Source organism: Hippocampus comes, unplaced genomic scaffold (assembly GCF_001891065.2).
Source record: "Hippocampus comes isolate QL1 unplaced genomic scaffold, H_comes_QL1_v1.1 scaffold21, whole genome shotgun sequence".
In the NCBI taxonomy this organism is placed as follows: Eukaryota; Metazoa; Chordata; class Actinopteri; order Syngnathiformes; family Syngnathidae; genus Hippocampus; species Hippocampus comes.
The window spans coordinates 1,112,293-1,134,196 of NW_017805745.1; the positions used below are offsets into that span (position 1 = coordinate 1,112,293).

Consider the following 21,904-nt stretch of genomic DNA (forward strand, 5'->3'; position numbering starts at 1 on the left):
GGTCCAGTTGCGGCGTGTGTATGTGTGTGTGTGTGTGTGTGTGTGTGTGTGTGTGTGTGTGTGTGTGTGTTTTGAAAGATTCCATGTCAAGTGTCAGGTTAAGAGACGCAAGTGTGCCGGTCAGTAGAGCAATGTTAATGAAGCTTCAATTCAAATGTAAAGCAATTAACGGTCACGGCAGGTTCACACTCGAAATAGTCTCTTGGTGTGATTGTGAGCGCGGATGGTTGTTTGTCTGTGCGTGGCCTGCAATAGACTGGCAACCGGTTCAGGGTGTCCCCCGCCGACTGCCCGTAGACAGCTTTGATAGGATCCAACGCGCCAAGACCCTTGTGAGGAGAATCTTTGTGAGTGATTTATTGCTTTACTGTTGTATATGTTAGTTGCTCCATGTACAGAACTTTGTATGCAGCGATGGCTGTTTGAAAGTGCTCTATAAATACTGTTGAGTTGAGAGTTGAGAATCTGATTCGAAAATGGATGACTGGATGGATTGATTGACTGCGGGGCCCTCAGGATGATTGAAGGTATTTTGTGGACCGAGTACATCACATATCGGGCTCGAAGAGACAAAACCAAACAGCCACCAGCCTCTCGTCTCTCAGCAATGCGGCGAGTGCGATGGTCTGGCCGTGTCATCCGCAGCAAGCCGGCTGGAGACGACCCAGAGGTGCCCCCGCACTTGCTGGCTGGACGTAATAGCCCTGGACCTTGGGGCCTGCAATGTGACCCTGGAACAACACCTTGCCCACAACAGACTGAGATGGAGAGACCTGGTCGCTATGGGTGGCTCTACGGGCCATGAAGTGCAAGAGGACTAAAGAAGAGAAAGAAAGAAAAGGATGGATGGATGTCACCGTTGCATTTTTACCACAATTAATAAACCGAATGACACATTTAAAAGGAATACATAATAATACGCCGCTTTAGTTTAACTTGTAGCAGGCTCAGATAATATTCAGTATCTTGCTTAGTGCTTCTTCACTTGGAATGTGCAAATCAACTCCGGTCCTCTTGGAGCCCAAATGTGCTACCTTTTGAGGTGGGACACATTTCTGAAAAACATGTCACATCCATGGATATTGTATACATATAAATCAATTCCGAGGCTGGAGTGTCACTGTCACATTGTACGTTAACTGCTTGGGTGTAGCAAGTTGTTTAGCCGGGTGCGTTCCGGTACATTTTCCGCTCCGGCTCGAGTTCGCTCTGAGTAAACAGACGCGCTTCACGAAATTATTCTTTACTATTAGAACTGAACACCGAGAAGCCTCGCCCCGAGACGTTAATATCGCTCCTTTACCGTACGAATATGTCATTCAAAGAAATGTTTTTGTCCGGAGGAAATCGTCTCGGGGCACGTTGAAGCCTTTGTCGCTAGCTTAGCTTAGTTTAGGCGAGCTTAGCTGGGTGCGAAGTTTGAACAAAGAAGTGGACGCCTTTTTTCGACACACGCTCTAAACATCGATAAATTGCACCTTTTCGCCATTTTACCTGACTAAAACAACATCGATTGACATTTCGAGTCCGGATAAATTGGTCTGGGTGCACGTTGAAGCCTCTTAAGTAAGGTTAGCTTAGCTTAGCCTAGCTTACTAGCCGCTAACAAAGAGTCGCCGACGTGGGAGACACAGAGATCGAGTGTGCGCGTAAAGCGTTGTGGTTATCGTTGGAAACATGTGTGCCAGGAAGTCAGCAGAAGACGTGGAAAAACTTTCTGGGACGAAAAAGGATGACAAGCCACAACGTCAACTTCTGGACGTTGTGCGCAAGCAGCCTCGAGGTGTGTTACACAGAGCAGGTTGGTTCACCTTCCCATTTACAAGTCACGATTAAGTACCACTGTAGTGAAAAAAAATCAAGCAAGACGAGTCAAGCCAATATTTGGGTTAAGCACGTCTTTATTTATGGAAGTATATTGGTGCCGTCTGAAACAATGAATTGAATTCCGATCAAATGACATACAAATGCAACATTCAGTGTCAAATATTCAACATGCTCGGCTCATGGCCCCTGACTAACCCTCAATGGAGTCATTCTGTCTGGAAAATTTGAGACTGCAAGTAAACCTTTCATCTACTCACGCATTTGCGACCAGGGAATTTTGCTGATTTGGGTCGAGAGGCCAAAAGTTGTGTTAAAGAGTAAGTCCAAGTGAAAACTTAAGTATCTGACGACTTTTTCCCAAAATGTCCATTCTGGACAGAGGAGGTGGTTGGTTTGAGGTAAAGTTTGAAGGAATAGACCAGGGATGGCCAACCAGTCAGAGACGAAGAGCCAATTTTTTTACTGTGTTACTGCAAAGAGCCGCATCATACCCTTCCTCGCGCATGTGCGTGTGCGCACACACACACACACACACACACACACACACACACACACACACTTGCGGCCGACTTGGGACCAGTTCGCTGGCTCCCGGTCGATTCTGATCGACGTATTGGGCACCCCTGCCTTAAAATCAGAGGTAATTCGCTGACTAGCTTAGCGCCATTGTTTGCGCATGAGCGGTGATGCAGTCATCTGATTGGTTGCCTTCTATGTCAGTCAAGTAACGGGATTGATGACAGGCTGACGTAGTACTTTCTGTGAAGTTTGCGCCTTGTTTGAATGGCATCGCTACTGCCGAGGTGTTTTCGACGCTTGTTGCGTGAAAGCCTGGGAGCCGCATTGAACCAGCCAAAGAGCCGCATGCGGCTTGCGAGCCAAGGGTTGGCTACCCCTGGAATAGACACTTAAACTTTGAAAAAAAAAAATCCAGTTCACTTATCTTCACTTGCTTTTGCTCATGTAGCTTGCCAAACAACCTGAAAATAGATCACCCTCCAAATGGTATGATGCAACATCCAAGTCACCAATGTGATCTTCGATTTTATCAAACCATGTGTGCTTGTCTTCCTGTGCCCCGCAGACATCAATCAAAAATACCTTCATCCTAAGCAACAGGATCCAGATTCCCCCCACGTAAAAGAGAAAGATGGGAAAGGAGGAGGACCAGAGCGCGACTACTCCGAAGAGGAAGAAGAGGAGGTGGATCTCACCAAGTTGCCATTCCCTTGCGTCATTGTGAAGATTGAAGGTGATGAAGAAGAGGCTGATGGAGACCACAATAGACCATCGAAAACCGCCAACAACTTAGCACCACAATCACATGGTGATGACATAATATCGCACTCTGCTGACTCTGACAATGACGCACACCCTCAACGTGGTAGGACATGCCACAAAAAAACAAGCAAGACACGCTGGAAATGTTCGCAATGTGGGAATACATTTAGCTCCAAGTGGGGTTTGAAAGTACACGTGAGAGTGCACACCGAGGAGAAGGCTTTTGATTGCTCAACTTGTGGTAAAAAATTTCCTGCACAGTCACACTTGAAAGCACACACCAGAACACACACCGGGGAGAAGCCTTTCGCCTGTTTGGTTTGCGGGCGAAGGTTCTCCGCAAAGGGAAACTTAAAACGGCACACAAGAACGCACACGGGTGAAAAACCTTTTGCCTGCTCAGTTTGTGGTAAAAGATTTGCTGCCCGGGAAACTTTGGGAAAACACAGACAAATACACACCGGGGAGAAAGCGTTTGGTTGCTCAGTTTGCGGTAAAAAATTCCCAGCACAGTCACACCTGGAAGTGCACACAAGAACACACACTGGGGAAAAAGCTTTCATCTGCTCAGTTTGTGGGAAAACATTCTCTCAGAAGGGTAACTTAAAAAGTCACACAAGAATACACACTGGTGAGAAACCTTTTGTCTGCTCAGTTTGCGAGAGAAGGTTTGCTAACAAGGAACAGTTGAGGAGACACACGAGAACACATAGTGGAGAAAAACCCTTTGATTGCTCCATTTGTGGTAAAGGATTTTCTACGCAGTGGTATTTAAGAGCACACACAAGAACACACACTGGGGAGAAACCTTTTATTTGCTTAGTTTGTGGTAAAAAATTCACTTTTAGGTTATCTTTGATAGCACACACGAGAATGCACACAGGGGAGAAACCTTTTGCCTGCTCGGTCTGTGGTAAAACCTTCCCTTTTAAGATATCTTTATTAACGCACACAAGGAAGCACACTCGGGAGAAACCTCATGCGTGTTCAGTTTGTGGCAAAAGATTTTTTACAAAGCAAAACTTGACAAGTCACATGAGATCACACACCGGAGAGAAACCTTTCCCGTGCACAGTTTGTGGTCAAGGATTCTCTGCGCAGGGCAATTTAAGAGCCCACGCAAGAACCCACACTGGGGAGAAACCTTTTGTCTGCTCGGTTTGCGGTAAACGATTCACTCAGAAGGGACATTTGGAAGCACACGCGAGAACGCACACTGGAGAGAAACCTTTTCCTTGTCCAGCCTGTGGGCAAACATTTGCTCAGAGGGGATACTTAAGCAAACACATGAGAACGCACACTGGAGAGAAACCTTTTACCTGCTCAGTTTGTGGCAAAAGATTTTCTTGGAAGAACCAGGTGAAGAAGCACAAGTGCACTGGTGTGAATAGCAACAAGCCAACAACAAAGCCTTAAAGAAACCAAATACATTTCTACTCTTTTTGCGAAGAGGGAAACATGTTAGCAGTAGATGGGATCTTCAAGACCAAACAAGTCTAAAGAGTGAGAGTGTTCGGTACTTCCCCGCTTTTGTGTCCATGTTGGTCTCAGTTTAAGACAACACTTGAGTTTTCACACTTGTGGTGTAAAATTGACGTAGATTCAACACGCACATGAATGTCATATTTTCAGACTGAAATTATTGTCCAACGTACATTTTCAGGTACTTTTAAAAAGGAGGACGTTGTTTTTTATGTATGCAACATTTGCGGATGCGGGGTGTCCATTTGGCGTGTGAGCGCGTAGTGACAACATGGGAAACTTGTTCGAACTCAAAATCGAGTTGATGCTTTACAGTTAAACAGAGCGCTGCACCGCAGTGTTGGCTGGAGCAGCTTTCCCTCGTCTTTGAAATGGGCCAAAAAAAAGAAAAGAAATGGATGCCATTTTGCTCTGGGGAAAAAAGTGCTAGCATCCAACGATTTTATGTGGATATTGCACAACCGCGGGTTGTTTTGCAGTCAGATGCTGACTAGTAATAAATTGACCTAATCTGATCTTTGGACTGTAAATGAAGTGCACGTTACAATTTCATCCACAGGCTCCAAATGATGCGGTAGAATACGGTATGTCCTCAACAAACACCGAACAAAATTTTGTAATCATTCCTCCTGCTGTCCTGCCCTTGCTTGATGTTTGGCTAATTCCAATGAACTCGCGTGGCTGCTTCTGTGTATATTTCCCTCAGAAAAAGTACATACAATATAGCAATACCAGTATATTCTTGAGATCTCTTTGACTGCACTGACGTCACGAAAGCAACACTCAACTCAAGACGTCACACATCTTAAATGGCTGTTGCATAGCGTGTAGTTTTAAAATAAATCTGATTTAGTTCTAACAAGGCAGACTATCAATGTCGCAAACGTTGCCATATAAATCTGCAGAAATATAATGTGACCACAATACACGTCAACCTCATCGGTGACGTCTTTGTCGAATAATTTAATATGGATCGGAGCATAGTACGATATCTGAAATTCTTTTGACGAAGCAAAAATGAATTGCTGTACAGACAGTGCAACTGGAACGTCTCCACGAGCTTCAAAAAGAAGGCTCGTCATAGTGGCCGGCCTGCCTGGACACGAGAAGTTTGTCCTAGTGGAATTGCCGTACAACTTTAGCTGCAGTTCGCCTTTCAGGTACGTTTTTCTTCCGTAACCACGCTACCGGTAACAAAACATTTCTCTTAAGTACTAAACGGACTGAAGCCTCGACTGGGTGCGCTGCATCACTACTTTAGTGGGCTGAACAAATCATTTATAAAATCGTGTCCGGATAAATTGTTCTCGGTGCACGGTGAAGCTTCTCGGCCTAGTTGAGCTTTGTTTAGCTTGCTCGCCGCTCACGCGTTTGTTGACAAAACGTCGCCAACCAGATTAGGCGTGAATATCGCGTGAAAATGTTGACAAAAAATGCGAAAAACGAGTACGACGAGGAACTGTGCCAAACCAAGGAAGAGAACGAGAGACAACGTCAACCCCGGGATGCTGTTTTCAAAGAGGCTCAAGATGAAGCACCCCGAGCAGGTTTGTTCGCTTCGTGAGTGTTGTTCAGTGACTTCTGTTAATGTAACATTCGAAATGTTCCCTCTTTTTGTACGTAATCCTCGTTTTGGGTTACCGTGGCACTGTAAGACGTGACAGTTATTTTTACATGATTGGGTTCCAAGTATATTGCCCAATTATAGGGCTTCTGAAGATGATTTGAACCCGAATCTGGTTTATGTGTAGCGTTGCCACAATTACCTTTAAAAAAGTAACTGACTTTCCTGGTTTCTTGATTTTAAAAGTAGTAAGTAAATGTGGCCTGCTGATGTGAACCATTTGCACCGAGGACAAGGCAGCATACACAAAAGACTCACTTTAATCAAAAATTTGGACTCGGTTCAGGTCGAGTCAAACACTTTCCAATGATCACGTGCTGCCGTTTATACCTCACAAAATGTGTCCTTTATCCATGCGCTGATCCACCACATGCTTGTGTTCTTGTGTCCTGCAGATGTGTGTACTGAACAGCAGGAGCCAGAGTCCCATCGTTTTCAAGAGGAGGAGGAGGACAACGAGGATCTCCTCATGACACAGGAGGAGTCAGAGCCCTCCTACATCAAAGAGGAGGAAGAGCCCCTCAACATTAAAGAGGAAGAGAAGGAGGAAGAAATCACCACATTGCCATTGATTGTTGTCCTTTTGAAGAGTGAAGAGGATGACGATGGCGTTGAGGAGAACGCAGGGGCGGGGCCTTCTGGCAGCAGCTCAGGTCAACATTTGAGAACAGAGGCAGGTGGAGACCATTCTGGAGAATCTCAAGCGGACGGCCTCTTTGCGCCATTATCAGATAGTAAGGACATAACATCAAACTGTCTTGACATGAAGGAGGACAAACAATCGAATGGGGAAGTGGCATGTCATAATGACAACAAACGCTGGGAATGTTCTCAGTGTCGGAAAACATTTTGTTCAAAGTCGGGTTTGAACCTTCACACGAGAATACACAAAGGGGACAAAGCTTTCCAGTGCTCAATTTGTGGCAAAAGATTTATTCAGAAGGGAAATTTGGAGGCACACGCAAGGACACACACCGGCGAGAAACCTTACGCTTGCTCAGTTTGCGGACAAAGACTCTCCGAAGCTGGAAGCTTAGCAAGACACATCAGAACGCACACTGGCGAGAAACCTTTTGCCTGCTCGTTTTGCGGGAAAGCATTCACGACTCAGGGAAATTTAACAACACATTCGAGAACACACACTGGAGAGAGACCCTTTGCTTGCTCATTTTGCGGTCAACGATTCTCTGGACAGGGAAGCTTAAGAAGGCACTTAAGAATACACACGGGTGAGAAACTCTTTGTCTGCTCGGTTTGTGGCAAAAGATTTTCTACAAAGGGAAGTTTAGGAAGACACACGAGAGCACACACTGGGGAGAAACCTTTTGCGTGCTCAGTGTGTGGCATGACATTCAGTTGGAAGGCATACTTAATATCGCACAAGACGACGCACACCGGTGAGAAACCTTTTTCCTGCTTAGTGTGTGGTAAAAGGTTCACTTTGAAGCCATATTTAGTGAGACACACAAGAACCCACACTGGGGAGAAACCTTTTGTCTGCTCCGTTTGCGGCATATCCTTCTCTGACACGGGAACCTTAAGAAGACACGCCAAAATCCACACCGGAGAGAAACCCTTTGCCTGCACAGTTTGTGGTAAAAGATTCACTCGGAAGAGAGATTCAATCAGGCACACGAGAACGCACACTGGGGAGAAACCCTTTGATTGCTCAGTTTGCGGTAAGAGATTCTCTTGTAATCATCATGTTAAGGCACACAAGTGCACAGGTGACAAAAGCAGCAGTCAGTGAGGTTTTAAATTGACAACAGAAGAAGAATCATTTGACTCTCTGTGCGAAGATGGGAGCATGTAAACCTGAATAAAGTACAAGACTTCAAAGTGGGAGAGTGTCCGGCATTTTGTTCTCTTCAAGAACAGCTTCTTTGTTAGCGGCTAGCAAGTTCAGCTAAGCTTTCTAAAGAAGCGTGATGCGAGGTTAACTACGGATTTAAACGCAGATATTTTACCCCAGTACGGTAGTTTTGGACGTAGGGCGCTTGAGGCTTCGTTACGGTCGTTCGTTAAATCAAGAAAACGTATTTAGCGCAGCGGGTTTGGTTCCGCAAAAGGCAAACGGGAGTGGAGGGGCCGAGGAAATTGTACGGCAACTCCACACGGACAAGTTATGTGCAAATCAAGAGACGCGATTCGACATGAGAGAAAAAAGTAACTGATACTGTAATACATGTGTGCACATGGCTCGAGCGGCTAAAAAGAATAATATGATTGCACAATTTTTGGCACATACCTATAGCGCCACCTTGGATTCACGAACGAAGACGCAGACATTTTCAAACGAGTGTCGATCATACTATGTAGCTCAACGAGCGGCAAAAGCACCTTCAAGATCACGCACCGAATAAGACATGAAAAAATGTTTGTGATCGTCTGACAAGTGTATCAAATTATTCCTTCAAACAAAGCACAATACATTAGTCATACAAATGACATGTTTCCACAATCTTACTAACGTTTAGTTTTAATGCCAAACAAAACTCGTGACAGTATTTTTCTTAAATCTGGCACTCAACTAATTATAACTCATACCACGCTCCAACTGAGCAAGTCAAACAAAGATTTCCAACCATCAGCGAGCTTCGAGCTGAGCTCAAGGTGAGGTGCGGGCCAGGCTGCAGGTATCATCGTTGTCCACTTGGAGTCCCCATCCTCACGTGCACAACTTGAACAAGACTTGACACGGTGTTCCGATTGCAAGTGTCAATAAAGATTTTTCTTTTTCTTTTTTCGCGGTGGTTCAGAGGCCTGGTGCGGGCGTTTGAGTCTCCGTCGCCACGACGATATATTCGCAGTTTGTCGCCACTGGAAACAAATAAGACGTGATCGCACAGAGGGCCTGAACCGCACCATCAACGTCGAAGCTTCTCAAGCGAGTTTAGCGTTTCTTGGCTTGTTTTGGATTAGCTTGCTAGCCGCTAACAAAGCCAAGCGTTTGTTTTCCGCACGCCGTCAATGTGAAAGTAAAGTGTTGCGATGTTCGTGTGGTAATGTGTGCTCAATGTGTGAAAGAAGAGTACGGCGGGGAGCTGAATCGAACAAAAGAGGAAAACGAGAGACATCATCTCGTGGACACCGTTTCCAAGAAGCCTCCAGATGTGTTTCACGGGGCAGGTGTGTTCGCTTCGTCGTCTCACTTGTCGGAAGCGGTCAGTCATTACTTTCTGTTGTTAAAAAACACCGTTTTATTTAGAAACGGAATCCTTATTCGTAAAGTCGTAGATGTTATGAATGATGTGAATCTGTACACGGTGGATCTGATGATGGGCCCCCAGGGGTCAAACCAGCATTTCAGGCTTATCTGAAAGGGTTGCGGGGTGATGCTTTCTCACGAAAACGACTGACTCGCTCCACGATAATTAGAAAAATGGATGGATCGACAGATCATTTTATTCTCACCTTTATTTGATCATTTCCATTTTCATCTTTGTTCTTTCGCTCATCTTACTCGCCTGGTAAGTTGAGGGGATTCCTCTTTTTCGGTTTCAGTTATTGCTGTAACTTCCTCTGCTGTAATAGTAAACACACTTTCTGGCATTACCTCAGACCAGGTCACATTTAACAATCAACGAAACGGAATTGATTTCGGAATATATCGTGAGTGTCACTAATTACATACGGCATGTGGTTGTCTTCTTGTGTCCTACAGACATTGGTGAAAAATGTATTTGTCCCGAGCAACAGGAGCCAGATTCCCCCGTCATTAAAGAGGAAGAAGAGGAGCCAAAACATTCGTCCATTAAAGAGGAAGAGGAGGCTGAAATCACCAAGTTGCCATTCCCCTGTGTTATTGTCAAGATTGAAGGTGACGATGAAGACGGTGATGGAGACCGCTGTGGCGTGTCACAAGCAGGCAGGCTTTGGACTCCACTGTCAGATGACAACATAACGACACACTCTCTTGAAACTGATGAAGAGGATGACGATGAACACACTAAAGGTGACACGACCTTTCCCGCTGACAACACACACTGGAAATGCATGCAGTGTGGGAAAAGCTTGGATGGCAAGTACTCTTTGAGAGTACACATGAGAATCCACACTGGAGTGAAACCTTTTGCCTGCTCAGTTTGCAGTAAACGATTCTCTGCACTGATCTGTTTAAAAAGACATGGACGAACACACACCGGGGAGAAACTTTTTGCCTGCTTGGTTTGTAGTAAGAAATTCACTCAAAAGGGACATTTAGAAACACACACAAGAACACACACAGGCGAAAAACCTTTTGTCTGCACAGTTTGTGGGAAAAGATACACTCAGAAGGGACACTTGGAAACGCACACGAGAACGCACACTGGGGAGAAACCTTTTGCCTGCTCGGTTTGTGGTCACGTTTTCTCTGAGAAGGGAAGCCTAAGAGCACATTCAAGAACACATACCGGGGAGAAACCTTTTGCCTGTTCAGTTTGTGGTAAAAGATTCTCTCGAAAGACAAATTTAACAACTCACGCAAGAACACACAGCGGAGAGAAACGTTTTGCCTGCTCGGTCTGTGGTAAAGCATTTACCACAAAGAGACATTTCGCTGTACACACAAGAACGCACACTGGGGAGAAACCTTATGTCTGTTCAGTTTGCGGCAAAAGATTTTCTGTAAATGAAAGCCTGACAAGACACACAAGAACACACACTGGGGAGAAACCCTTCGCCTGCTCGGTTTGTGGTAAAATATTCACACAGAAGGGACATTTAAGGAAACACACCAGAACACACACTGGGGAAAAACCCTTTGTCTGCTCAGTTTGTGGTAAAGGCTTCACTCAGAAGGGGAATTTAGAAAAACACGTCAGAACCCACACTGGAGAGAAACCGTTTACCTGCTTGGTTTGTGGTAAAAGATTTACAACAAAGACCGATTTAGTCAAACACTCAAGAACGCACACTGGGGAGAAGCCTTTTGCCTGCTCGGTTTGTGATAAAAGATTCTCTTGTCAGCATCATGTTAAGACGCACAAGTGTGCTGGTGAGAAGAGCAGCAAGCGATGAAGCGATGAAATTGACGCTGTCTTTTTTGGGTAGAATGGAAAAGTGTATGCTGCATGTGATTCTGAGTCAAATATAAATAATGGTTTGAAATTATGTCCCGAGTGAGTAGCTTTCTATCTTCCATTTCGATGTACTGTTCGCTGCAAAAAAAAAAAAAAAATCTTAACAGAATAACCTCTACCAAGTAAAGAAAAAAAACTTGTAGTCAAACTTCAAAGTCTCAAATCTTTCTTGCCGGTATCAAATATGCCAGAAATGTGTTGTCGTGTACAGCGGCACGTGAGAATCACACAGGCGACAAAGCTTGGCTGACGTGTCACCGCTTTCCATGACGCAATGGGCGAATTACGGCGGCCTATCATCAATGTCAGCTGTTAGAAGGTAAACCTCGGGCTTGTATTCGTTTCCAGTTCTGTACAGTAATTGGCATTTTTTGTCTCCTTCTCTGGTCAACATAAGAGCAAGAAGCGCAGTTGGGGGGCTTTGGGAAACTTTAAGGAGTGCCAAATAAACAGAAACTAGAGGAGTTGACACGTGCTGTCGCATGTTTTGGACACTGCCATTTTATTTCACCCGACTGGCCTTCCCAACATTTGTCCTTCCCATGGTCTGATGTGGCACAAGTGGATCCCGCACCCGGTCGGCCCTCGGCTTGTAGAATACAATTTAGCGAACACTTCTAGAATACCATTTCCCTAACAACTCTGGCAAAATGATATGGCGGTACAAGAAATGAACTCTCGCGGCTTCAACGTTAAAAAAATCGACGTCGAATTTAACTCGCCGAATTGATATCCTGTCCTGACCCCACGTCACAAAATCGCAGTAGTGGCTATTAGTCATTCTAATTTGGGGCTGTACCCGAAAGTAATGGTCGTCGTCTGGTTTTAAAGAAGCATCCGCCAGGTCGTCACTGCGGAGGTAAAAGGCGTGAAACGAGGGAAATGCTGCACTTGGGATGCGTCATTTAAAAAATATGTAGGACCTCATTTGCTGAAGACAATTTTGCCATCTGCAATTATCGATTAGAGTCGGACACAATTTACAGCAGGAGTTTTATTGCAAACTAATAGTGTACTTTTGTAATAGTATAAAAAAACAAAATAAAATCGAATCTGTCTCTGGCACAATTTGAACACGCATGCGCCGTAGGCTGGCCGTCTTCGCTAACCTACGGCAAGTGCACTTAGACAAAACACGTGCGTAACGCTCGCGCAGTCGGCTGGACGCATTCGGAAATATGTAATTGCATCTGAAAAAATGTGTGAGCAATACTTTCAATTGGCCTTGCTTCAGGAGAAGCTTTTTAACCATTTATTTTCCCTGTAAATAACCACGGTAGGTTACTATCTATACATCCATACACCGTCTGTTTTATATTAATCAATATCCATCATAATTCAAACACATTACAATGAAGCACGGAAATGACAAAACCAATCAAACATTTTGGCGTATGTCCAATCAAAAAAATACAGCTCTTATGGTCTCGACATCTTCATTACAAAAACAGTTCATTTGTTCTAAATTTTGTCTCAGAAAAAAAAATTGAAGATTTTTCTCCAGTGATTTGTCATAATGCGAGCAGTTTGATGCGCGTTGCTCGGTCAATTTATTGTCCATAAAATGAAAGGAGCAGAAGTACATTTAGGTGGTCATTTTCAGACTAATTCTTATGTGTCCGTCATCCCCTTGATAGGCGAAACAACCATTTATCACAACTACAATCTGTTCTCGTCCGTCGTGCATTTTAAAAACATTCATCTTGGAGACACAAATTCAATTTCTTCCTGTTTTCTGGACAATAGGCGGGGTACAATCCAAACTGGTTCTTCTGGTTTATAGAACCACAAACAAGTTCTCAGGTTGTTTGTAATGACTGCCGGTGTGTATGATCATTTAGAAAAGGGAGGGAAAAAAGTTCAAATAAACAACTTCAAGCTACTGTAAGAGGTGGGTCACTGCTACTTTCAGTGTCTTGCAGGAAGTCGCAGCAAAAACTGTTTGGACTCAAAGTCACTTGGGAGGACATCAAAGAGACGAGGTTACAACAATAAGCGGCAGTGACTTTTCGCAGGTCTCCCAAACTCTTACAGACATTCAATGAACTTGTATCGAATACAACTTTTATTGGCTTCAGCTCCACATTATTCACACAGCGTTTTCTTTTTCTTGGCCTGAATGCGATTGTACACGTAAAATTTCACACTTTGCCAGCTGCGGTTCTTTAGAGCTTCTGGTTCGGCTCTTAAACATTTGTCACAGTCATACTTTGCTGGAACAATGCAAGAGGTGATGAAACGACTCATGTGCTTTTTCACTGCCTGGACTTCTTGGTGGCTCCAACGTGTGTTCCTCCTCTGCAGTGCTTTAGCTAACATGATTTAGGACAGACAGCTCAGTGAGCGATAACACAGGAATCAACATTTTCACAAAGACGTACAGCAAAAAAAAAAAAATAATAAAAAAAGTTTAGGACAACAGAGTCCAGCGGTAGCATTTACCATCAATGGGAGTCGAACTTGCTCCTCGAGCTGCGGTCACCGTCCCGCCAGCGGTCGAACAGGCTTCCACTGCAACGGTCTCACCATCGTCATCGCTGCTGTCAAAAACCTTTTCTGTAGATTCAATTTAGAAAACAGAATATTAAAGTGAGCAAGCCAAAGAACAAAGAAATGGACAAAACATTCAACAACAACAACAAAAAAAAAATCCAATCAAATAACACACCGTGTGGATATATTCCAATTTGACCCAAGTTCTGTCCCTGAAATTCAGCTAATCTTCCTTGTTCGAGCGCCATCAAAACTTTGCTGATCTTGGCAAGTTGCATGGTCGTCTCTGGGACTCGAGAGAACTCAGGAGGGACTGTGATGTCATGCCCGAGAACGTTTGGCAGCTGGAGCATTTCGTTGTTGGTCAGGTTCAGCACCGTGGACAAGGTTGCCGCATGCTGCCGCATTCTGGCGGACGTAAGCGACGTGGGGAACTTGGCACCGCAAAGCTTTACGTGGCCACGGAGGCAATTTGAACCTTGGACATGCGTCAGGACGCCGGGCCTTGCAAAGAGGTATTGGTTGTCTTTAAGAACACCGCATTGCTCTCTCAGCCAAACAAGGAGTTGTAGCGCACGCAGCATTTTGAGTGTCAGGAGAATTGGAACGGGTCGGCCATATTTGCCCATGAAGATAACCCTTGTGAAGTGCCGGCAGAGTTTGCTCTCCACTATCGAGAGTGCCCAGTCCACATCCTCGTGCGGACCGACGGGGTCTCTTGCCAAAAATGCTGCTAAGGGCATTTTGGCAACTGCTCCCTCCCTGCGTCGGTTGAAAAGCGTGACCTGGCTGAGACACACCTTTGACAACTCCACCCAGCCCTCGGCGGAAGGACGTTGGGCAAGGGATTTGCAGAAGTGATCTTGCATTTGGTTGAGATGCGTGTGCAGTTTCTGAACGTCTTCAGTAAAAGACAAAACGGTGGGCACTTTCCATCGTGACTCCCTGATGTTCCTCGGCGCCATAGTCCCAATAATTTGGTTCCACTTTTCCCGATGGACTTCTTGGAACTCGGTGGCTTTCTTGACCAGCGCTTGGTTGCCTGTGATTAAACCTTCAGCTGTCAATAATTTGCTCGCTTCCACCAGGTCATCCCCAAGTTTGTTGGCCAGTGTTGGATTGATGCCCTTCCCCGCTTTGCCGTCATACCGGCACATCACCTTCACAACTTCAGCCGTCTCCGTGTACCTCTGCGGATCGATGAAGTCTTCAAATTTTTTCAAGGAGGTGCTCATCCTTGCTCTTGAAACAAGCCTCCCCATTTGTCTCAACTTGCCTCTCACAAGCTCCAGGTTTTTTGTGCATGTTCCACCGCTGTTTAACAGGCATTGCCCGATGTCAATGATGACCTTGTCATTTTGGATGATATCTGTGATTGGGTCTCGATTCATGGCACTGATGACGCCCCACAGTTCCTTGCTCATGTGGGAAGGCATCGGACCTCTGTACGTACACAGTGACTGGACCCGGTTCTTCCCTGGCTTGCTGGGGATCGATCCAGGTTTAAAACCACACGTCTGCATATGTCGCCACAAGACCTTCCTTGAGAAAAGCCCTTGACAGTAGGTACAGTGCATGAAATCACTTCCTTGCGCTTCTTTAGGCGGTTGCTTAAATGGCACCAGCTCCCCCTTGCCTGACTCCAAAACGGAAGTATTGTATGCAAAGTTGCCCCGGTTGCGGATGTAATCCAGCTGCTTTTTTCTCTCCTTTGACCCCTTTGGAAAGCTGAGGGCCGTAGCCACGTCACTCTTATCTTGATGTGCACTTTCGAGGTGTCGAGCCATCTTTGCGTAAGGCTTCGAACAATACAAGCAATAATGTCTCTTGCTGTATGCTCTTTTTTGGCTTCTTTTTTGGTATGCGCGAACAAATACAGAGTCGCTTATTCCACGACTGGACTTCGGCTCGTCTAGGGTGGTGACTGGCCCGTGTGATTGGGGAGGACCTTGAGAACATTTCCAGAGCTTGTTGTCGGTGTGATGTTTCATTTCATCTCTGGAGTGTTCGTCTCCAGTGTCAGAAGAGTGTGACGTCACGTCCTCCCCATCTGGTGGTGGAGCTTGGATGCAGTGTGCTTGGGATTGTCCAGAGGGGTCTCCATCGCCTTCTGCTGTCATGTGTTCACTTGAGCTGCTGCTTGGAGGTTTGGCCTTTGTGTTCTCCCCACTTTCACCTTGACCTACATCTGCACGCTTCAGAATCACAACAGGCAAAAGCAACATGGCGACCTCATACTGCTGCTCTTCCTCTTTAATGTGACAGGGCTTTGGCTCATTTTCCGCTTTCATGCTGAGGGGCTCTGGCTCTTCTTCCGCTTTCAGGCTGGGGGGCTCTGGCTCTTCTTCTGCTTTAAAGTTGAGGGCCTCTGGCTCTTCTTCCAATTTAATGTCGGGGGAATCTGGCTCCTCTCTGCCATGGGGCTCTGGCTGCTGTCGCTCAGGATGAAGATAGTATTCACTGACGCCTGCAGGAAATAAGAAGACAAACCCGCATGGTTTGGTACAAGAAACATTGAAAAAAAATGAAGTAATAACGTTTTACTGTAATAATTGCAGGGTGTTTTTCATCAGATTTTCTATAGGGGATATCACACACACACACACATTAACAGTTTCTATAGTGGACAACACACACACACACACACACACACACACACACACACACACACACACACACACACACACGCTTCCAACAGGGTTTCCCCCGGTGCTTTAAAGGCCTGGTGGGGTGCCACGCTTTTAATGTTGGAACACCCTAGTTTGAAACCCAAACCTTAGTTTGCATGCAACCTTGATTTGAAACCCCAGGCCAAATTTTAAAACCTACTCACGGGATCGAAAGCTCGTCCCAAATGACGTGATCTCTTATTCACATTCACACAATATGCGCACTTAACAAGAACAAGTAGTTCATAAACAGTTCAAAGTATGAAATGAATCAACCTTCTCTGTTTAACACAACTCGAAGCTTCTCGAAACCAGCATCCAGTAGTCGACGTTGTCGCTTCTTTTCCATTTTTGTTTCCGAAAGTTGTTCCAGGTACTCTGCTGTTGTTCTTGCACACATTTCGCCTCACAATAAACTCACTGTTGATCTCTGCTTTTGTGTTGCTAACAAACGTGTCCCGTCGTTAGCGGCTAGCAAACTAAGCTAAGATACACTAAACTGCGACGTACACCGAGACGAACACGGGGACTTTATGATGCGTTGTTCCAAGAAAGTAATGATACAACGCACAATGTCGAGGCTTTACTACGTTGGGTGCTAAAATATTCAGAATTCAGAAAAAAGTGCAGCACGTATACAAACCATACACGGAAAACCTGCAGTGGAGTTCGTACGGCAAGCCTACCGGGACAAACAACACGACAGTAAAAGTAATACGAAACATTAAGAAAGAGGTCACACTTTGATTTGAAATAGCAGTTGTTTATCAGAAATATTTGTGTTGATGTCGTTAAAAAAGATACATTACACATAATTTTAATATTTTAAGAGTTTATTTCTTGTACTGTTGGAAGATCAATGCTTATAAAATAAATGCGCTCTTTGTAGATAAGTGTAGTGAACCAAGCTCAACGTTGCTCTTTGTTTGCCTTTCTTTCTGTCGCTTTGTTCGACTGGCATCCATTTCAACTTGTACCCTGCCCATCCATCCTATCCATTTTCAACACCGCTTATTCTGAACAGGGTATCAGGGGGCTCTGGCTGCTACCCCAGCTGACTTCAGGCGAAAGACAGACTGCACCCTGAAGTGGTCGCCAGTCAGTCGCAGACATCCGACCATTCACACGCACACGGTCACTGAGCGGAACCGATCTCACACTGCCTGCTCAGAAATACGGCGAGTGTACCACTACACCATCAGCGGTAATAATGGATGGATGGCTTTGTTAAGTGTTTGGCTGTGATGTCCTGCGATGTCACGTGGGCCAGTCAGTGTGTGGAATCACTGTGGCTGAAAGCAGTTCTTCAATGGATGGTCACCGTGTGACTGCTCTGGGGAAGATTCTCAGCCCCTGCATTGTCTTTAATATCATACGGCAGCATACGTACAGCAGTATTTCCTTTGTAGTCTGCCCTGACAAATCTCCTTTTGTGGCTGTGGACGTGTCTCACAATTCCAATTTCGGTGGTGCACTGCTATCAAGAGACCAAAGTGAGAACTTGGTCACACTTTGATTTGAAATAGCAGTTGTTTATCAGAAATATTTGTGTTGATGTCGTTAAAAAAGATACATTACACATAATTTTAATATTTTAAGAGTTTATTTCTTGTACTGTTGGAAGATCAATGCTTATAAAATAAATGCGCTCTTTGTAGATAAGTGTAGTGAACCAAGCTCAACGTTGCTTTTTGTTTGCCTTTCTTTCTGTCGCTTTGTTCGACTGGCATCCATTTCAACTTGTACCCTGCCCATCCATCCCATCCATTTTCAACACCGCTTATTCTGAACAGGGTATCAGGGGGCTCTGGCTGCTACCCCAGCTGACTTCAGGCGAAAGACAGACTGCACCCTGAAGTGGTCGCCAGTCAGTCGCAGACATCCGACCATTCACACGCACACGGTCACTGAGCGGAACCGATCTCACACTGCCTGCTCAGAAATACGGCGAGTGTACCACTACACCATCAGCGGTAATAATGGATGGATGGCTTTGTTAAGTGTTTGGCTGTGATGTCCTGCGATGTCACGTGGGCCAGTCAGTGTGTGGAATCACTGTGGCTGAAAGCAGTTCTTCAATGGATGGTCACCGTGTGACTGCTCTGGGGAAGATTCTCAGCCCCTGCATTGTCTTTAATATCATACGGCAGCATACGTACAGCAGTATTTCCTTTGTAGTCTGCCCTGACAAATCTCCTTTTGTGGCTGTGGACGTGTCTCACAATTCCAATTTCGGTGGTGTACTGCTATCAAGAGACCAAAGTGAGAACTTTTCGTTTTAACAAAATGAAACATAGCGGTGGTTGTTTTAAAGTGCTCGAGAAATACACTTGATTTGAGGTATTTCAAAGACAAGATTTGCCTTGCGCGAGACGCAAGTGGCTCAATGCAGGGGGTGGGGGGTAATTCACGCATAAAATACAGAATCATAATATTGAACAGTTATTACACATTAGCATAAGAAACCCCCCACCCCCCACACACTAATCAAATAAAACTACTAAGAAATAAAACAAAAACAGTGACAACAGTTCTCTCAAGTGTTTTGAGTCTACTCTGATCTGTCTTGGCAACGAAATTGTTGTCCCACTGAGAACATTCCCCGTGTTTCTTGTCAGTGTGTCATATCAGCTTTCGAGTCATCTTCACTCTTCATCATGACACTAGTCCATGGCCACTTGGTCATCTCGCCTCTTCCTCTTCTTGAACATTGTTTTGGGTCTCCTCTTCTTTTTTAATGTTTGGTAACCGGTTACTCCCCTGTGTGTGTTCTTATGTGTATTCCTAGTTGTACCTTCTGGATGAACCTCTTGCCGCAAATTAAGCAGGAAAAGGGCTTCTCTCCAGTGTGCGTTCTCGTATGCCGACTTAAACGTCCCTTTACAGAGAATCTTTTACCACAAACCGAGCAAGGAAAGGGTTTCTCTCCAGTGTGTGTTCTTGTGTGTCTCGTCAAACATCCCTTCTCAGCGAATTTTTTGCCACAAATTGAGCAGGCAAAGGTCTTTTCCCCAGTGTGAGTTCTTGTGTGTGTTCTTAAATTTCCGTTTCTGGAGAATCTTTTACCACAAACTGAACACACAAAAGGCTTTTCCTCTGTGTGGGTTTTTGTGTGTGTTCTTAAATGTGTCTTAAGTAAGAATCTTTTACCGCAAACTGAGCAGGCAAACGGTTTCTCACCGGTGTGTATTCTGGTGTGCCTGATTAAACTTCCATTTATGTAGAAGCTTTTACCACAAACTGAGCAGGCAAACGGTTTCTCCCCAGTGTGGGTTCTTGTGTGTGTTTTTAACTGTCCCAGTCTGGGGAAACTTTTCCCACAAGCTGAGCAGGCATAAGGTTTCTCTCCGGTGTGTGTTCTCGTGTGTGTTCTTAAATATCCCTTTACAGAGAAGCTTTTACCACAAATTGAGCAGGCAAACGGTTTTTCACCCGTGTGTGTCCTCATGTGTACTTTCAAATTATACTTTGCATCAAACGCTTTCCCGCACTGAGAACATTTCCAGCGTTTCTCGTGAGTGTGACATGTCTTGTCATCTTTCGAGCGTTCATCATCGTCAGAGTCAGGAGAGCCCGATGTCAAGTCATCACAATCTGATAGTGGCGCTAAGGGGGTGCCCTCTTGTGATCCTCCACAATGGTCTCTACCGCCTTCTGTCGTCGTAAGTTGACTTGGGCTGCAGCTTGGAGGCTCCGCCTTTCTTTTCTTCTTACTTTGACGGGGACGAAGCCGTGACTTCCGACTGTGCGCTTCATCGTCTTCACTCTTCACAATGACAACAGTCAATGGCAACTTGGTGATATCAGCCTCCTGCTCTTCATGTTTAATGTGGTGGGTTCCTGGTTCCTTGTCCTCTTCAGCGTGAAAGTTCTCTAGATCCTGCTGCTCAGGATCAACATATTCCTCATTGATGTCTGCATGACACAAGAAGATAAACACACACGCTTGGTGAAGTCAATCTTTGCTCTGACAAATCTCAGAATTGTGACTCTGATGTTGTACGTTTAGAACAACTCCAAATTCAGACTTTCAGTGTAAAATGAACACACCATAAGGCACAAACGACTCTCACTCCGCAGTCGGGTTCCTAATTAGAATTGGTAGATGTCACCAAAAACGGAAACTAGGAAAACCAATACCTGTATTTGAAAAAATAAAATAAAAATAAGTCACCACTTGGCTGCTGTATCAGGCTCAAACCAGTAGGTGATGCTAACACACTGTAATAGGGTCCATGGATTGGAAAACGGACGACAGTTGCTGGGCTTGCTTTTGCTTCAGCAGAATACGCTAAAAATGTGACCCTGAATGTCTAATTTTAAGATGAATTGGACACTTAATTTTAAATGATGGAAGGTGAATCGCCTATGCTATTTTTTATGTGGGAAAGGAACACTGTTGGAAATTTGAAAAAAAAAACAGTAACTCGGACTCAAACATTGACGGCACGGATATAGTTCCGTCGTGCTCTTTTTTTCTGAAAACACAAAGGTAAATTGCCATCATTTGTGACTAAGGAAATGTGAAACATGGATTTTGATATTATAAAATGAAAATGGTTCAAAACAGTTTGATCACCTATCAAGTACAGGTAGTGTGTCATAATTTGTTGGCAAGAAGGACGTTGTACTTGTTTTGTTTTTTGTACCATTAGAGACATGATGGTTAGTGGCCAAGCAAACAAATTTGAAATGAAAGCGCCCGATTGTAGCCCTGAACGACACTGGGTTCTCTAAGAAGCAAGCTAAGTAGCAATTATCGCAAAAGAAAGCAGAGAATAAACAAGCAGTAAAATGTGTACCAACCTGCTCTGTGTAAAACAACGCAAGGCTGCTTGAAACCAGCGTCCAATCGTTGACGTTGTCGTTCCTTTTGCTCTTTAGGTCGACAGAATTCATCGTCGAATTTGTTTTCCAAACTTTTTGCACACATGGTCACAAGATAATCACAACACTTTGATTTCTACTCAGCGGTATTTTTGATCACAAACGCGGCTCTTTGTTAGCAGCTAACAAGCTAAAACATCTCCAACAGGTTCGACGGGCACCGGGACAAATTTAGCCTGACACGAAGATTTAATTAAGGATGTGTTACTCCAATTAATTCGTACTATGTTTTGACTTCGGTACCTTTCGTAGTCATTCAGGAAATATTATTCCGCGAAGCACGTCTGGTTTGGATCCACTAACAAAAAGTAGAGCTGCGGCTAAAGTAGTACGGCAACGGAACGTGGACAAACTACATACCACCGCTCAATAAGCGGCATCGCTTTCGCTCCAGTTGCTTCTTCAACTGGCAAGAAAGCGAGTTCTTGGATGTAAGACCACATTCTCACATTCATTTAAGCACGCCGCAAGCACTGGGGTCTTGTATAAGTAAAGAAAACGCCATTCATGAAAATATCATGTTCCCAACTTAACAAAATGAAAAGCTATTGTAATGTCACCAAAATAATTTTTGTACT

The 21,904-nt window shown here is 44.7% G+C and overlaps 4 protein-coding genes and 1 long non-coding RNA gene across 6 annotated transcripts; 2 read left to right on the forward strand and 3 right to left on the reverse strand.

The window, feature by feature from the left end:
- Nucleotides 1-664: 664 nt before the first annotated feature.
- On the forward strand, nucleotides 665-5,105 carry LOC109524548 (gastrula zinc finger protein XlCGF57.1-like). The gene is made up of 2 exons (XM_019884506.1): nucleotides 665-1,801; nucleotides 2,912-5,105. Exons 1-2 carry the CDS (start codon nucleotides 1,678-1,680, stop codon nucleotides 4,522-4,524), a joined length of 1,737 nt encoding a protein of 578 aa, XP_019740065.1. The 5' UTR covers nucleotides 665-1,677; the 3' UTR covers nucleotides 4,525-5,105.
- Nucleotides 4,131-10,319, reverse strand: LOC109524614 (uncharacterized). The gene is made up of 3 exons (XR_002169984.1): nucleotides 10,284-10,319; nucleotides 4,253-4,336; nucleotides 4,131-4,168 (listed from the first exon to the last, which is right to left on the reverse strand). It is a non-coding gene; the product is annotated as an uncharacterized LOC109524614 (long non-coding RNA).
- LOC109524542 (gastrula zinc finger protein XlCGF57.1-like) lies at nucleotides 5,989-11,308 on the forward strand. 2 transcript variants are annotated; one of them, XM_019884493.1, is made up of 3 exons: nucleotides 5,989-6,137; nucleotides 6,610-7,893; nucleotides 10,641-11,308. In XM_019884493.1, the coding sequence occupies exons 1-3, from the start codon at nucleotides 6,011-6,013 to the stop codon at nucleotides 11,213-11,215; spliced, it is 1,986 nt and encodes a 661-aa protein (XP_019740052.1). In that variant the 5' UTR covers nucleotides 5,989-6,010; the 3' UTR covers nucleotides 11,216-11,308. The 2 variants fall into 2 exon arrangements, with proteins under 2 accessions (XP_019740052.1, XP_019740053.1); XM_019884494.1 differs by lacking the exons at nucleotides 5,989-6,137; nucleotides 6,610-7,893 and adding an exon at nucleotides 8,945-9,343 and having other exon boundaries at nucleotides 9,879-11,308.
- A 2,016-nt stretch (nucleotides 11,309-13,324) lies between these two features.
- Nucleotides 13,325-17,150, reverse strand: LOC109524538 (uncharacterized). The gene is made up of 4 exons (XM_019884486.1): nucleotides 16,716-17,150; nucleotides 13,946-16,237; nucleotides 13,720-13,833; nucleotides 13,325-13,589 (listed from the first exon to the last, which is right to left on the reverse strand). The coding sequence occupies exons 1-4, from the start codon at nucleotides 16,837-16,839 to the stop codon at nucleotides 13,363-13,365; spliced, it is 2,757 nt and encodes a 918-aa protein (XP_019740045.1). The 5' UTR covers nucleotides 16,840-17,150; the 3' UTR covers nucleotides 13,325-13,362.
- A 1,590-nt stretch (nucleotides 17,151-18,740) lies between these two features.
- Nucleotides 18,741-21,481, reverse strand: LOC109524574 (gastrula zinc finger protein XlCGF57.1-like). The gene is made up of 2 exons (XM_019884544.1): nucleotides 21,246-21,481; nucleotides 18,741-20,354 (listed from the first exon to the last, which is right to left on the reverse strand). Exons 1-2 carry the CDS (start codon nucleotides 21,370-21,372, stop codon nucleotides 19,192-19,194), a joined length of 1,290 nt encoding a protein of 429 aa, XP_019740103.1. The 5' UTR covers nucleotides 21,373-21,481; the 3' UTR covers nucleotides 18,741-19,191.
- Nucleotides 21,482-21,904: the final 423 nt, after the last annotated feature.

Coding starts and splice junctions, on each gene's coding strand:
- LOC109524548 (XM_019884506.1), top strand. CDS start 1,678: ATGTGTGCCAGGAAGTCAGCAGAAGACGTGGAAAAACTTTCTGGGACG. Junction 1,802..2,911: donor AGGTGTGTTACACAGAGCAG/GTTGGTTCACCT, acceptor TGTGCCCCGCAG/ACATCAATCAAAAATACCTT.
- LOC109524542 (XM_019884493.1), top strand. CDS start 6,011: ATGTTGACAAAAAATGCGAAAAACGAGTACGACGAGGAACTGTGCCAA. Junction 6,138..6,609: donor AGATGAAGCACCCCGAGCAG/GTTTGTTCGCTT, acceptor TGTGTCCTGCAG/ATGTGTGTACTGAACAGCAG. Junction 7,894..10,640: donor CTTTGATTGCTCAGTTTGCG/GTAAGAGATTCT, acceptor GTTCAGTTTGTG/GTAAAAGATTCTCTCGAAAG.
- LOC109524538 (XM_019884486.1), bottom strand. CDS start 16,839: ATGTGTGCAAGAACAACAGCAGAGTACCTGGAACAACTTTCGGAAACA. Junction 13,834..13,945: donor AATTGGAATATATCCACACG/GTGTGTTATTTG, acceptor TTGAATCTACAG/AAAAGGTTTTTGACAGCAGC. Junction 13,590..13,719: donor AAGTTCGACTCCCATTGATG/GTAAATGCTACC, acceptor AAATCATGTTAG/CTAAAGCACTGCAGAGGAGG.
- LOC109524574 (XM_019884544.1), bottom strand. CDS start 21,372: ATGTGTGCAAAAAGTTTGGAAAACAAATTCGACGATGAATTCTGTCGA. Junction 20,355..21,245: donor CGTTGTTTTACACAGAGCAG/GTTGGTACACAT, acceptor TGTGTCATGCAG/ACATCAATGAGGAATATGTT.